Source organism: Topomyia yanbarensis, chromosome 2 (genome assembly GCF_030247195.1).
Source record: "Topomyia yanbarensis strain Yona2022 chromosome 2, ASM3024719v1, whole genome shotgun sequence".
In the NCBI taxonomy this organism is placed as follows: domain Eukaryota; kingdom Metazoa; phylum Arthropoda; class Insecta; order Diptera; family Culicidae; genus Topomyia; species Topomyia yanbarensis.
The window spans coordinates 312755772-312770379 of record NC_080671.1 but is presented as its reverse complement, the minus strand read 5'-3'; the positions used below and the strand labels follow the sequence as shown (position 1 = coordinate 312770379).

The window sequence follows — 14608 nt, the reverse complement described above, 5'->3', positions numbered from 1 at the left end:
TTGCCGACGATATTGCCAACTGTGACATCAGGGGGCGCAGGCGTAGTCGACGTGGTTGTTGAAGCTAAATCGATCGTCGATGATCACTTCAGTGCACGCTTCGATGCAATCACGTGCCCTCTGACGTCAATCTACATTCGCTGAACCGCTTTGCAGTTGCTGAACAACAACACTCCCGTCTTGTGGTGAACTATTTGCAGCTTGACCCATTTCATCCAGCTCTCGGTCACGTCTAATGTCTCCGTCACCGACACCTTTACTTCTTCAAGTGTCTCAACCATCACCCTTACTGACACGTCGTCCGCGAAACCCACGATTTTCACTTCCTGGGCAGTCGCAGTGTTAAGAATCCATCGTACATCCCGTTCCAAAGAGTTGGACCGAGAATGGAGCACTGAGGAACGCCCGCAGTAACTCGTATTAACTTTTGCCCTTCACTCGTCTCGTACAGCAGCACTCTGCTCTGGAAGTAGCTCTTTAGGATCTAGCATAGATAGTCGGGAATCCTCATTATGTGCATGCAATGCATTCTTCACATCTATCGTGACCACAATCGATCTCCTCTTCGCTTCTGCTTATATGCCTTCTCAGCACCGTTGAGTACTGTCCAATTTGCATCCACTGTCGATGCTCCTTTGTGGAATAGGAACTGCTTCTTGGACAGTCTGCGCTCATCCTCCGTGCATTTCGCAAACCTGTTAACGATGATTATTTCCAGGAACTTTCCAAGTGTATCCAGCAGACATATGGGCCTATACGAGGACGGATCGGAAACAACACTAGCTTCTATACCCTCAACATTTCGGGGACGATGCCTTCATTTAAACACTTCTGCAGCACCATCCTGAACATGTCTGGATATGCCAGGATCACAGCTTTCAGCGTCACGTTTAGTATTCCATCCGGACCAGCGGCCCCAGCTTCCCGAAACACTGCCTTGCCCTCCTCTCTATCTGGCTCCGATATTGCTCTCTGTGTCCGCATTCTACCTGTTTTTTTACAATTGAGAAGACCTTTACGTCCTAGCCCAGTACATGTGCTATTGGTAGGGTCCAAGCTACCGCACGGGGTGCACTAGGGGCGTGTCGGGCTTCAATGGTGACGCTGCCATTAATACCGACTAAACTCCATTTGGCTCCGCCATCGTTCCTCCCAGCAACTACCTCTCGGTATTACTTCTCGGGGGATGGCTATATATATCGCACCTTGATTCACTCTCAAACACTCCACATGAGGCTGACTTTTGTGCTCACCTTGTTCGTTCCTTGCGAGGCTGACTTGTGTGCTCACTTTACTCATTCCTTGCTAGGCTTACTTTTGTGCTCGCTTCACCCATACCATGTGAGGCTGACTTGGATGCTCACCCTATCACCTGATTCACTCTCGATCGTGCCACTCTATTGTACCTCTGTCACTTCCCCTGGCATCCCATGTGGGACATTTTTCTTAGGCCCCACTTCTGACATACCATGTGAGGCTGACTTTTGTGCTCACCCTTAACATGCCGTGTAAGACTGACTTGGATGCTCACCCTTTCACTCCTCTGCCACGCCATGAGGCATCGATAGCTAAGTCCCAACATACTACGCTACGACCCTCCCGTCTTGGCATGAGGCAGTCCACTTATACGCCTATACACTCACTCTTCTGTCTTGCTTCGGGGTGGCTGGGTTTACCCCTTACGCGGTTTGCCAGTCGCTGCGCCAAACCTGCCTCAGCATGAACAGACCATTCACTCCCTTTTTTGCGCTTGGCCTTTTTCGCTCCAACTAACCAATCACTAGTTAGCCGTGTTCGTCGTCTGTTGCTCGGTTCGCCAGATTACCTGTAGCCTACAGGCAATCTGGGTGGTAGCTACCTGTGAGACAAGCAGAGCGTATGATACTAAGCGTCTCGTTCCACCAGTAAGCTGAACGCCGTCTATTGTGTGGTTCCAGTTTTTGTACCACAATTCGCCACAATTCTTCTTGATAGGTCATCTGCATCCACGTTTTCGGTCTCGCCGTGCGGCCAAAGTGCCTCAATGAGAGAGTCTTTCTTGAAGGCTTTCTTCTTCCACTTTCGTTCGCCAGTCGTTCTTCCCCATGCTGCAGCAGGGTTCCGTTGACCGATACGTTTCGCATACTCTCCAAACCATGTTTGCCGCCAATGAAGGACTACGGAATGTGACGTCGATGATAGACTCCCTCCCGTCTCTCCGAAATGTGCTAACAGAACCTTTATACTAACTTCGCTAGAGCTTCCTGTAGGATACACCCTCTTGTGTAGGTTACTCTACTGCCCAACTCCACATTCCAGCTTCCGACCGATCAACTGATCGGTTAACTGCTCCAGCATTAGGCTGATCTGCTCTACTGTCCACCTTGGAGGAGCGTAACAACTGCCCACGAAGACGCCCTTGATTTTGGCGATCACGAACCCCACGTATGAGCGTTCTACCACTTCTTGAATGGGGAATCTGCACATAACTTGTATCACAGCCGTACCCGATCTATCCGCCACCCAGCTACCGTTATTAGGGGGACTTGATACGACTCTGCAATCAAAGCGATATTACACATAGTTTCTGTCGTAGACTGCCTTACCAGTTGCTGTGTGGTATCACAGTGATTCAGATTCATCTGTGTTATCTCCATCACCATTGGCCTGCAGTCGCCCTCTTATGGGTAGGGCGTTTAAATCCACCCGTCTGATAGTAGTTTCCGTCCGCTGGAGTGCAAAGTGAGCACTTCGGCCTCTGTGTGCAGTTTCAAGATGGCCCATCTCCCCGCATTTCCAGTACATCCCGGATCAATCCTTTGCAAGCCACTGCTAAATGTACAATGCCCAAACACTTGAAACATTTCTCCGCTTGTTTATTCACTCGTGGGGGGGCTCTCAATGCGCTTCTTGACCATCCCAGGAAGATAGTAACCTTAGCCGACGACAATGCTTGCTCAGCTACATCAGCCCTCCGCGTTGCCGTGTCGTACTCCTTAACGGTAGACACTAGCGCCTTCGGATTCTGAGAACCATCTTCTGAGTGTCCTTATGGACATTGTTTCTCGCGTCCACATACTTTTGACTTCCGTGGCGTGTAACTTAACCCGCTCTTCTCTGACTGTTTGTTACGGATTATGTCGACAAAAATATAAATCGTTGATAATACTTAGAAATTATTTACTGTGTACTGCACGAGAACAAAACGGATAAGATGAGAAATTTGACAACACCTCACTCGTAAGCGCCCAGTCACTAAGCCAAAAAAAACTAAAGTGTAAAATCACCGTCACGAAACAAGGGCCCACACTGAAAGTAATGCCCGTGGAAAAGGATCACTGGACAAATATTACAGCCGTAAGGTAGAAATCACGTCCATCCTCGTTTTGCACCAATGGCGTCGGAATCGGCTAACTAATGTCAGTGGACCATGAATCAAAACCAGAAGCTTCATCGATCCCTCTAACCGCACATTGGAAGAAAAGGTCCAATAAGAAGATTCATATACAGGAAAGCCTTCCAACAGGAAGGCCTTTTAAACGGGTTACGAACTCCCTTGTATCCAATGGAAGGACGGCGTTATCACCGAAGTGATTGAACCAATCGTTCCTCAACCACGTGCCGTCCGTGATAAGCACCACGAACCAGCAGCGACTCAATCGCACCGTATTGTCGCTCCACGTCGCACGAGCGAGTGAACAATTTCAGGCATTCCGCAGAGACAAATCGTCCGCAGATCCAGCACATTGAGATGCCGTTAAAGAGCACGTGTTGGACATTTGATGACGTTTGGTAAGGCAAGAGTGCAGGAAGCAAACCTTTGCGATCGTAGATCGCTTTCGAATCTGGCATGCTAGAAAGCAGCACCCGCATGCGCACAGTAACAACTGCGTATCAGGATCGCCCCGGGGAATCGACGAGCAACGTGTGCGCTAAGATCATCAGCAACGGAGTCAAGAAGAAATGAAAAGACGTAGGAAATAATGTCGAGGTAGGCCCAATGTTAAGGTGGTAGTTCTAAGAATGGCATAGGTAATAGCATAGATTATAATCAAGCATGTAGACGAAATGGCATTTTAATTGGCTTCCATTGACTGCCCGAGTACCTTAGCAAATAGTAGAGTGCCACTAGCCGGGAAAGGACCTTAAATGCGACAGGTCTCGTTCACTTAATGAGCTCTTTGTGAGTGAGTTGAACCTCTCACTGATATTATTCTGAACGAGTGCTCAAAGAGCACATGATATAAAATATGTTGTTTTATTGGCGCCCAACGTGGGGCCCGAATCCACGAACCTGAGATTAAGAGTCTCATGCTCTACCGACTGAGTTAGCCGGGCAAGGACCTTAAGTGTGATAGGTCTCGTTGACTCAATGAGCTCTTTGTGATTGAGTTGAACCTCTCACTGATATTATTCTGTACGAGTGCTCAAAGAGCACAGGATATAAAATAAGTTATTTTATGTTGTTGCTGCTGCTGCTACTGCGGCTGGTGTTGCTGCTGATTTCCCTCCTCCTGCTGTTGCTGAATGACTTCAGCTGCTGCTCGTGGTGGTGACCTCACCTTTCTTTGTTTTTCTCAATTTTATTGAGTCACAACTGCTTGTACGTAGTCGCCTCTTGTGATCCCACGATTATTTATGTGGCAGGGAGGTCATGCTAGGGTTGACGCTATTCTTCATGGGGAGTAGTGTTCAAAACTGGATCGGCGTAAAATCGGGAATGCTCCATCCAAACCAAGTACTGCCAACAAAATGAGGACGAGTTTTGAATGTACCCGGAGGCCTTCCCAGGGTTATGCCGGGACGGAGGCAGCCGTGTTGTTAGCCCACAAGCCATTTCAAGTTAGTGTCATCCTTCCATACTCAGGGATTAGAAGAGTAAGCCTGTCAGCCCAAAGTCACCGCCCAATTTGTTTAAATATCAAATACGAATTGCAGTTAAAAACACCTAAGGGGTAATTTAATTTAGTTTTAAATGTGGTAAGAAGTTCCAAATTTTTATTTCTAGTTGGTCATATAAAAACATTTAAAAACAAAAATATATACATAAGAACAACTCGAACCGCTTCCAGTTGTGGGCCAAACTCTGGGCACTATCGATGTCGATGAAGCGTTGATTACCAGAACTTTTCAACGGCTTAAATCGTCTTTCAATCCGGAACCCGATTGATTCCCTTCGGTGCTTCCGAAAATATATATATCCACGTTTTGGTGATTCTGCTTCGCTCCGTTCCGTCTTTGGAGCCTCTTGTGCCAGTGGTTTTTTTCCATCTTGTTGGAAATTCGCCAAAAAGTTTGAATTTCATTAAGCGCAGCCTCGAGCTGATGAAAATGGAACCACTTCTAGCTTGTAGCAAGCAGTATCCAATCGACGATAAACATAGTTTCACGTCTGGTTTTTGACAGTGACTAACTTGCCGAGTCCTGCACCTTTTTATTGCACCAATGGGGAACCCAACTATACGCGAGTCTAATATCCTACATAACAGAGAGTATGTATCATCACACTTAAACTGATGTTATTTAAACCGACCTTTCTGTTGTTTTTAATAGAGTGAGCCGCGATGTAATATTTGCGGAAGTGGGGAAATTTAGAATAAACGGTAGTTTGTGCAGTTGTTTCTATCCAAGTACAGACCAAGAGATAATGGATGTCATTGGATATCGTCAGACACTTTCATTTTCTACGTCAGAATCTAGGAAAGTTAACTGAGACCATTGATTTTTCTGCTTTGTTTCGGTGTCATGAAATTAGTACTTAACACTCCTCGTCGGTCTTTCACAAACGATCCCAACATATTTCGTCTCAGTTGATTATTGTATATTTGCAGATTCTTCCAACAACAGCAGAAAACCTTCACTGATTGTGCTTTAGTAAGAACCGCGTTTGTGTAAATTTGAAGAAGGGATCGGTGATCGAATTCTCACGAAAGTCATCCTGATAGAGCTCTGCATGTTAGGTCCTCAAATTTATTTGTGATAGCCGATAAGCTGGGGAGAATTTCGCCAGTCTCGTTCCAGTGAGAGGTGGAGGAAGGAACTACCTTTTAGACTGTTTTGGGTTGTCGCGCGGCCGATATGGTCATCCTAAGTTCACGTAGTATACTAGAACTTTGAATAATGTTCCTAAATCTATGAATAAAATCACCAACCTTTGGTTTTAAGAATAATGATCAAAATAATAATAATAAATGGCTGCCTATTCACGATTTTGGGAAAAATTTGTTTTAGTACACTGTTTTGATGGAAAATTGATGTAATGAAATCGGCATTCAGTAAAATACATTTTTCTCAAGTTGTACGTCAATATATTCATTATATTACCTAGCATTATGTCCTTAACGCTAATATCACATTTGTTTATAATTCTATCATATTAGTATCTGATAGGTGTTCAGGATCATTCGAATGAACCCTTTCGCGAGTATCACAACACAGAAATCGACACGGTTATTACGGTTTGGTTTACATTTGTTAGTCTATCTTAAATTAAATACGAGAAAAAAAAATAAAAAACGATACTGCAGCAGCAAAGTCACGAACCACGCCATCGTTCACATTAGTTTGCACTTTCTGCTACCACGCGTTACCATTTCGATCGGTAGACTCTTGGAGTAACGTATGGCACGAACGATAAGGTAGGCGATTGCCAGTCCGACCAGCGTAGCGAGGACAGCAACCGTCAGTGTGACATCTAGCATCAAGTACTGGAACCACGACAGCTGCGGTGTGCGTAAATGCCCAGTGCCCCCCTGGCGGACAACATACTCGAGCCACCAGACTGCACGGTCCAGCGAATTCATAGGCTGATCCGCCAGCAGGCGGTTCAGTTTGTCCATGTTGGATTGGTAGCTGAATGAAAGAGAAAGGAAAAAGGAGGCAAAAATCAGTTTGGTTGTTTGTGGGGTGAACTTGGCTCTCAGTGCAGTTCGGTAGGATTGCGTAGTGTTTTGAATGATTGTTGAGAGTTTTTAAAAATTTATAGTAGAGAGTATTTTTGGAAATATAGTCACTATTTTTTTTATCGAAATAGATCATAAATTTTAAATTTGAAAATAAATATTACACCATGCGTCTCCATAAAGCAAAAAAAACTATCGGGATGCGTTATATTTTTACACATGGACGACGTTCATAGCATATAATTTCGTTATATGTACACAATTACATAAAGACGCATCATTTGTTAGTATACTGACGTGATGCTGATATCATTGCCTCGCACAATTATTGACATTATTGCTTTACAAATAGGTGTCATAAAACTAATGATCTCTCCATGTCATGGCATATGATATCATATGATGTCTGACGTAACAAAAGAGTCACTCTAAGGAGCTACGCAAATCGGTGCTTGTCGATGATTTCTAATTTAGCTGAAGCTTGCTGTAGCTATTTTGAAAATGACTAATTTGATTGATGTTATGTGTTCAGCTAAGTTGTGATTAAATAACTGATAAATCTTAACCCCTTTATTTTATAAACAACAATGTTTTTAAACAACTACAACTTTTGATTTAGGCAAGATTAACTCACAAAACCAAGTAAGGTTAATAAATGTGACTATTGCCTTTCATTTCAGTATTAACAGGTTCAAGGATTAGCTTTAGAACTAAAGTTATTGCAATTAGTTTGAATGGATTCCGATGGAGCAGTGTTGCCAGGACAGTTTAAGTTGGCGACAAATGAAATTTTCATGTCTTCGTTATTTTGCAATATTATTGAAAACTGATAAAACCTGTCAATTTAGATTGCCCTCTACTAAAATTTCCACGCAATTGGACTATCATAAATATTCTAGGAGAATTGTATAGAGCATTGGAAGATAATAATTGAGCAGCTTCTAGAACTGCGAGGGAAGCATCTGTCTTTATGAAAAAGATTTTTCGTGTTTCTTGACTCCACCGTTTCCAAAGAAAAATAGTTTTGAAACCATACATGCATTAGAAAAATTTGGGCATCGAAGGGGTAAAATAGATGTACACTTCTAAAACATTTCTTTTTTCTGAAGAAAAGCCAAAGTATGGTTTGTTAACGATTGACACTTTTTATGGTAATAATGTTCGTTTTGTACGCCACCATCTGTACAAATTTTGTCATGATAAAACAATAAACAGTTCATGGATATTTTAACATGTTATTACTGCAAATATTAAAATGATATACACATATGTATAACTTCTTTGTTTATTGTTTAACTTTAAACGTTTGATTTTTGCAGACTGGTGCCAGTGAAATAAATTTGATTCTCTCGTTTTTCGTGATAATTTTATATTATTTTCATTGATACTTATTACCCTATTGAGAAGTGAGTCCTGACTGAACGCTATGGAAAATGGCGTTTTCCATATATTGGAATAAGTATGTAATGATTCAGTTAAATTAGAAGTAATCGACCAGTACCGATTCGTGCCCGAACTGGGCTGGAAATCCAGGCAGAAATTATTCAAAATTCAGATTTGAATTATGGATGGTTTAACAAAGGTTGTGACGAATATTCTAGCTATTTAATCAGTCGTCATATGATTTGAAGTTTGTAATTCATTTTGTTAGGTTGTGTCTGGTATTAGAGTTCCTATTCGTCTGTTACTCGCGGTGAGCTATATTTAGCCATGCTAAGTGAAAATGTCAACCATCCAACTATACAAGTAGAGTTACGATAATTTCGAGAAGTGTGATCAATTTGTCGCACAATGCTATTAACCTTTAATGTCCACTGAGATATTGTCGACTCAGAACCACTGACTACCGATTGGTAACGGGCATCGATCAGTGCACTTTGATATTTAGAAATGTAAACGTCATTTCACAATATCAAGCATTCCAGGTTTAAATGAGATATTTAAATATGATTCTAGCAAGCCCATTGTTCTATTTCCGTTATTTCGATACGATATCTAGTAGAAAATGAATATTTATTGAAAAACCTGATTCAGTGTTCATTATTAATGCAGTTGTACCGGAGACTTTAGGCTCTACCATTCTACACAACGTATCAATCAAAATCACACCAGGAGATAATTCAATCCAGACAAATCTTTCGCAAATACTTACACATCCAACTGGAAGGCATCCTGTAGCTTTTCGGTGAAGGTCGTCTGTGTTTCAAAATCAATTAGCGAAATAAGGCCAGTTTCATATTTGGCAACCTGGCGCAGATAGTGCTCCAGCGAGGTCGAATAGCTGATTCCCAGCACCGGGACCCGGTGGTGGATGGCGTCCTCAATGTTCCGTTGACCGCCGTCGGTGATGAACAGCTTGACCTTCGGATGAGCTATCGTTAATGAAACAAGAAAAGAAAGGAAAATAATGTAATGAAATTCCGTAGCGTATTCGAAGTTGAAAACAACAACAATTCCGCATAGCGAAAGAGTAATAAGATATAAAAAATATTATTGATGCTCGGTTTAAGCATGGTCAGGGTTTGTTATTGTAATCGGTTGTAAGATTGTAAACAGCGCGTCACCGCGTTAGAATGGTTTATTTTTCTCGCAAAACTCCCACTTACTAGCTGTTTATCCTGAATAGTTTGGTACTTGGCAAAAACAATGTACTATATGTACTAGCTTCCCCCACGCAAGTCAAGTACTAATGCACCGCTAAGTGCAGTAAAATAGTAAACAACAACAACGGCGCATGAAATATGAGCAGCACAATAACAAGCCGAGCCCCCAGCAGATAATCAGCCAAACTAAACTGTGCAGTTTGCCAGCGACGTAACGGCTTGGCGTGTAGAGCAAAACAAGTTCCCTTCCATGCTTCCTCCTCCGTTCGGCTCAGAATAGGGGGCCCGCGTACTAGCGTGGCGTCGTGAGGCAGCGAATGATCAACAAGTTTTTTTTTGCAAACAGGTCTTCCCTGTTCACCTCTGTTCGATTCAATAGCAAACTCAAAGACTCACGGCACTGTGAATGAATCTACTGTGCTGTACAAGGTACTCTTTTTTGTTGTGTAGAGGATGTTCATCTAGGACTTTGTTATTAAACTGATCTGTAGCAATAAGAACTATGTTTATAGCGAAGTAGAATACTTTAACTGCAAATCACCACGATACTTCCCTTCCTTTGTACGGATTAACAAAAAATAAACTCTTTCGGTCAAATAACGATAGTGCAGGGAGTAGTTTAAATACTACTCCAAATTCAAAAGATAGCACGTCCATTATGTTATTCGAAGATTATGCCTTCCAGTTATTCTTAAGAAATTGGGATTAAATTTTATGAAGTGTCTTATAGTCTTAAGTATGTATGACTTTGCATTAATAACGTAAAGATTTTCGAAGCCAATGAAATATCGAAATTTTTTGACGATACCAATATTGGCGTGCTAAATTTTAGCCTGCACCACCATGTGCAGCTAGATGTTTGTGTCTCTAATCTAGAATTGTACATCGGAGCCGGTTTGCTGTAAGGACAGTATTTGGGTTTTCCACCTGGTAAATGGCCAAACTATATCGCTTGTATTTGTAGAGCTATTCGTGTTTTCGATTGAAAATAGTTTATTTCTCAAGCTCAACAACTCTTTGGCGGGCAATCCATTTGGAAAGCCAATGAAAGTATTTATCTGGTCACAGCACGGGGTGATGTCCCCAACAAATTCAAGTTTGTTTTCGTCGATAAGCTCACCCGAAAACCGATGATTTAGAAAAGAACTTGCAACTGTGTACTGCAAATCAAGCTTCTCATCACCAACAAAACGATGAACTCAGCCGTTAGTAATTAAGAACCTCCTTATTCTCCTTTCAACGTTTCGGTTATTATTGGATCTTTTTCAATGAATCGAAGATTCATAATAATTATTAAGAACTGAACCTTTCACTAAGACACACAAATGTCACGTGAAGTTCTTGTTATATTTGACAAGCTGTCATTGCAGCTATAGTAGTACCGCTACAATAATACTGATTTCGTCGACAATGACATCTATCCACCCCACTGTCCGTCACTTCGATCAATCGAAAAGTATTTGTCATATAATAAGGAGAAGTTAAAGAAAACTGGAAAGACGCTTGCTTTTTTCTCTATAACCAGTGACAGAACAGACGAGGTAATGAGAGGAAATTAGGTTTGTTCCATTACCGGAGAAACTGGAAGTACTTCGGAGCAAACAAAAAGGAAATCGTTCTCCAGTTTCAGCTAGATTTTTCTCAAAATTTCGCAAATTTTCAAAAAAGGGAGTGTTAGTGGGACCCCTGACCTTAATGAAAGCCTACCAAATTTTCACTCCAGTTTTGTTTTATGGAATCACGTCCAAAACAGCTAGATCACCTTGGGCTTTTTGATTTTCGTTTTTTTCGGTCCACCCTAATGAACAGGCAGAGTTATGGGTACAGTACAATTGACCCATTCATGCCCATGTTGTTTGTGGACAACAACGTTTTTAAACAGCTATAACTTTTGATTGAGGCAAGATTTGCTCACAAAACCAAGTAAGGCTAATAAACCTGACTATTGCCTTTCATTTCAGAACTAACAATTACCAGGATCAGCTCTAGAACTGAAGTTATTGCAATTAGTCTCATTGGATTCCAATGGAGCAGTTCTGCCAGGGACAGTTTACGTTGACAACGAAAAATGATTTTTTCATATATTTTCGTTATTATTCATTATTATTGAAAACTGATAAATTATGAATGTCTTCTTGACTGTCGAGCTTCTATTATGAGGAGTTTTTCGGCTAATCAGTCATAAATTACACAGCGAAAACAACAATATTGCTTTTACTTACAACGTTTCAATGGATTTATTCCACCTTTATCAAGGATTAAAAACTTTGTTTTTCTTTATGAAGTGTAATGTTGTGGTAAAACATGAACTGTCCTAATGTATACGCGTCATCTAATAGTGCTATTGTTCGCATTGGTGCATGAATATGCGAACAATAGCACTATTAGATGACGCGTATACATTAGGACAGTTCATGTTTTACCACAACATTACACTTTACAAGAAAACACAAAGTTTTTAATCCTTGATAAAGGTGGAATAAATCCATTGAAACGTTGGAAGTAAAAGCAATATTGTTGTTTTCGCTGTCTAATTTATGACTGATTAACCGAAAAACTCCTCATAATAGAAAACTGATAAATTTTATCAAATTAGAGTGTATTTGGCTACGTTTTCCACGTAAGTGGACTATTGTAAATATTCTAGGAGAATTGCATTGAGCATTGAAAGGTGAAAATTGAGCAGCTTCTGTGAGGGAAGCACCAATCTTTATGAAAAAAGGCTTTTCATGTTTCGTGACCCGCGACGTTTTCAAGGAAAAATAGTTTTGAAATCCTACGTGCACTAGAAAAAAGTTGGGCATGAAAGGGTTAAAACAACAAAAAAATGGTTGAACTAACGAATTTGCACGCAGCGGTTTTTCACATTTCATAGCATTTGCGGCAGCTCTGAGCGCCGTACCTTTTTCTCTATAAGATCATTTTTCAAATGATTTACTCTGAAATATTAACAAAATTAAACGGAAACTTGATTGTTGAGCGATTAAGAAGTAAATAGCATTCAGATTTGTTCCTAACGATTGTCAAGCCCGTAGCGTGCGGTTAGCCAGGTTGCCCCCGTCAAGGGCGCCAATCATAGGGGTAATAATTGATATGCTTTGTAAAATAAGTAGGATGTCATAAAATTAGTCAGAATAAGTGCCATTTCCAGATACACATAAAATTATTGTTCGAAAGTCGAACAGAACAAGAAAGCCAATGCAAACAACAAAGGGGCGAAAAACTGGTACTCAACCACGTCCTTTAAACAGCGAAATCGAATGTGAGAACATACCATCGATCTCAACTTTGTGCGCGGGTATGTAGACATACTAGCTCGTCATAAAAGGCTTACTGCCAGAAACATTATTTTCTTTCTTAAGACAGGTTGGAGTTTTGAGATATCTGGTACGGCTGAATGTTTCTTGCGGTTTATCTTTGATCTGAAAGAAGATCAGATATGGTTCGACCGAGTTCAATGTGTATGATTGTAAACGGGAATCTTTTATGACGCATCTTGTTAGACATTCATTTTTCCACCAGCTGGATTTTATCAGAAAAGTTTATTTATGTACGGACTTCGATTCCAACGCAAACTGAAAACGTAAAGAATGCGAAAGAAGAATCAGAAATTAGGGGAGATATAATTAATTGAAAAACAAAAATTTTGTACCTATCTTCACTCGTTATATGGCTGAAAGATACCGTTTTTTATACAACTGGCACGAAGAATGTGAAAAAACCTTTATGAGCAAAAGATCTTCACTCGCATGGGCAAAAAGATGGGTAGGTAAAGTCTAGGACATAACATGAATGTCGTGACGGCACATGAATTGGTAATTAAAATATATTAACCCTTTCATGCCCAACTTTTTTCTAGTGCATGCAGGGTTTCAAAACCATTTTTTCTTGAAAACCGTGGGTTCAAGAAACACGAAAAGCCTTTTTTCATAAAGATTGGTGCTTCCCTCGCAGTGCTAGAAGCTGCTAAATTTTTATCTTCCAATGCTAAATACAATTCTCCTAGAATATTTACAATAGTCCAATTGCGTGAAAAATGTAGCCAAAAACAGTCTAAATTGATAAGTTTTATCAATTTGCAATAATATTGCAACATAACGAAGATATATGAAAAAATCATTTTCCGTCGTCAACGTAAACTGTTCCTGGCAGCACTGCTCCATCGGAGTCCAATCAGACTAATTGCAATAACTTCAGTTCTATAGCTAGTCCTTGAAACTATTAATACTCAAATGAAAGGCAATAGTCACATGTATTAGCCTTACTTGTTTTTGTGAGCAAATTTTGCCTTGATCAAAAGTTATAGCTGATTGAAAACGTTGTTGTCCACAAACAACATGGGCATGAATGGGTTAATATACTTCGTAGGGTGAATTATTGCGACACATTCAAACTTGCGTAACTTTTTTCATACTTGGCCGACAAAAACCAACTTTTCGCCTAGTTTCTCTTTGGAGTGTATTGTTTTTCAGCTGTTAGTGAGGTTCCAGTCCAGATGGAAGAAAATCGACAATCCACCAACCATAGACGGCGCCGGAGGTTGAGTAGTAAGCGTGACCGCCGCTCACCCCAGTGGGTCTAGGTTCAATCCCAGCCGAGGTCGTTGAGGTTCTCTGAGGTGAAAACCTGTAGTAGTCACGTCGTCCTGCGGAAGGGAGGTACAACCGTTTGTCGCGGTTCATGTGTTGATGGGCCGATATATAGGGTCCAGATGGTGGAGTCACCTCAGTGCGGACAGAGGCCGACGGAAATAAACAATAAAAACAATGGGGCACGATTCTTCGAAGTATGTGTAAAAACCTATATAAGCAATAGATTATAATGTCATGAATCGTCGAGATCTGGTAGATTTTCGAAAAAAATGCTTTTCTGGGACATGAAATATTTTTTAGTTCAGATGAGACTATTTTTTTGTAATGCAGCTTCTAATTTCTTTTGTTTGTCTTAGAAATACATAAAATGTCCAGATATGGTATGAATTCGAAAAAAAAACAATTGTTTTGAAAATCTCTGTTTAAATTTTAAAGTAAGGCAACTTTAAAAAAATTACAATATGATACAAGACTTGAGATTTCATACATATCTAAGACATTTTGCATCAAAAAGAAATAAATAACTGCCTTC

The 14608-nt window shown here is 40.9% G+C and overlaps 2 protein-coding genes and 1 non-coding gene across 5 annotated transcripts in view; 1 reads left to right on the top strand and 2 right to left on the bottom strand.

Moving 5' to 3' along the window:
* Positions 1-14608, top strand: part of LOC131683577 (serine proteinase stubble) — a 258242-nt gene that overhangs the window by 124316 nt on the left and 119318 nt on the right. The gene's annotated exons all lie outside the window — the stretch shown is intronic.
* Positions 4245-4317, bottom strand: Trnak-cuu (transfer RNA lysine (anticodon CUU)). The gene has a single exon. It is a non-coding gene; the product is annotated as a tRNA-Lys (tRNA).
* Positions 6265-14608, bottom strand: part of LOC131683579 (UDP-glycosyltransferase UGT4-like) — a 31413-nt gene continuing 23069 nt past the window's right edge. The window contains exons 4-5 of the mRNA XM_058965671.1: positions 9034-9253; positions 6265-6831 (exon numbers count right to left, since the gene is read on the bottom strand). Of these exons, the coding sequence (XP_058821654.1) occupies positions 6534-6831; positions 9034-9253 (518 nt within the window). The 3' untranslated portion in view covers positions 6265-6533. The remainder of the gene's footprint in view (positions 6832-9033; positions 9254-14608) is intronic.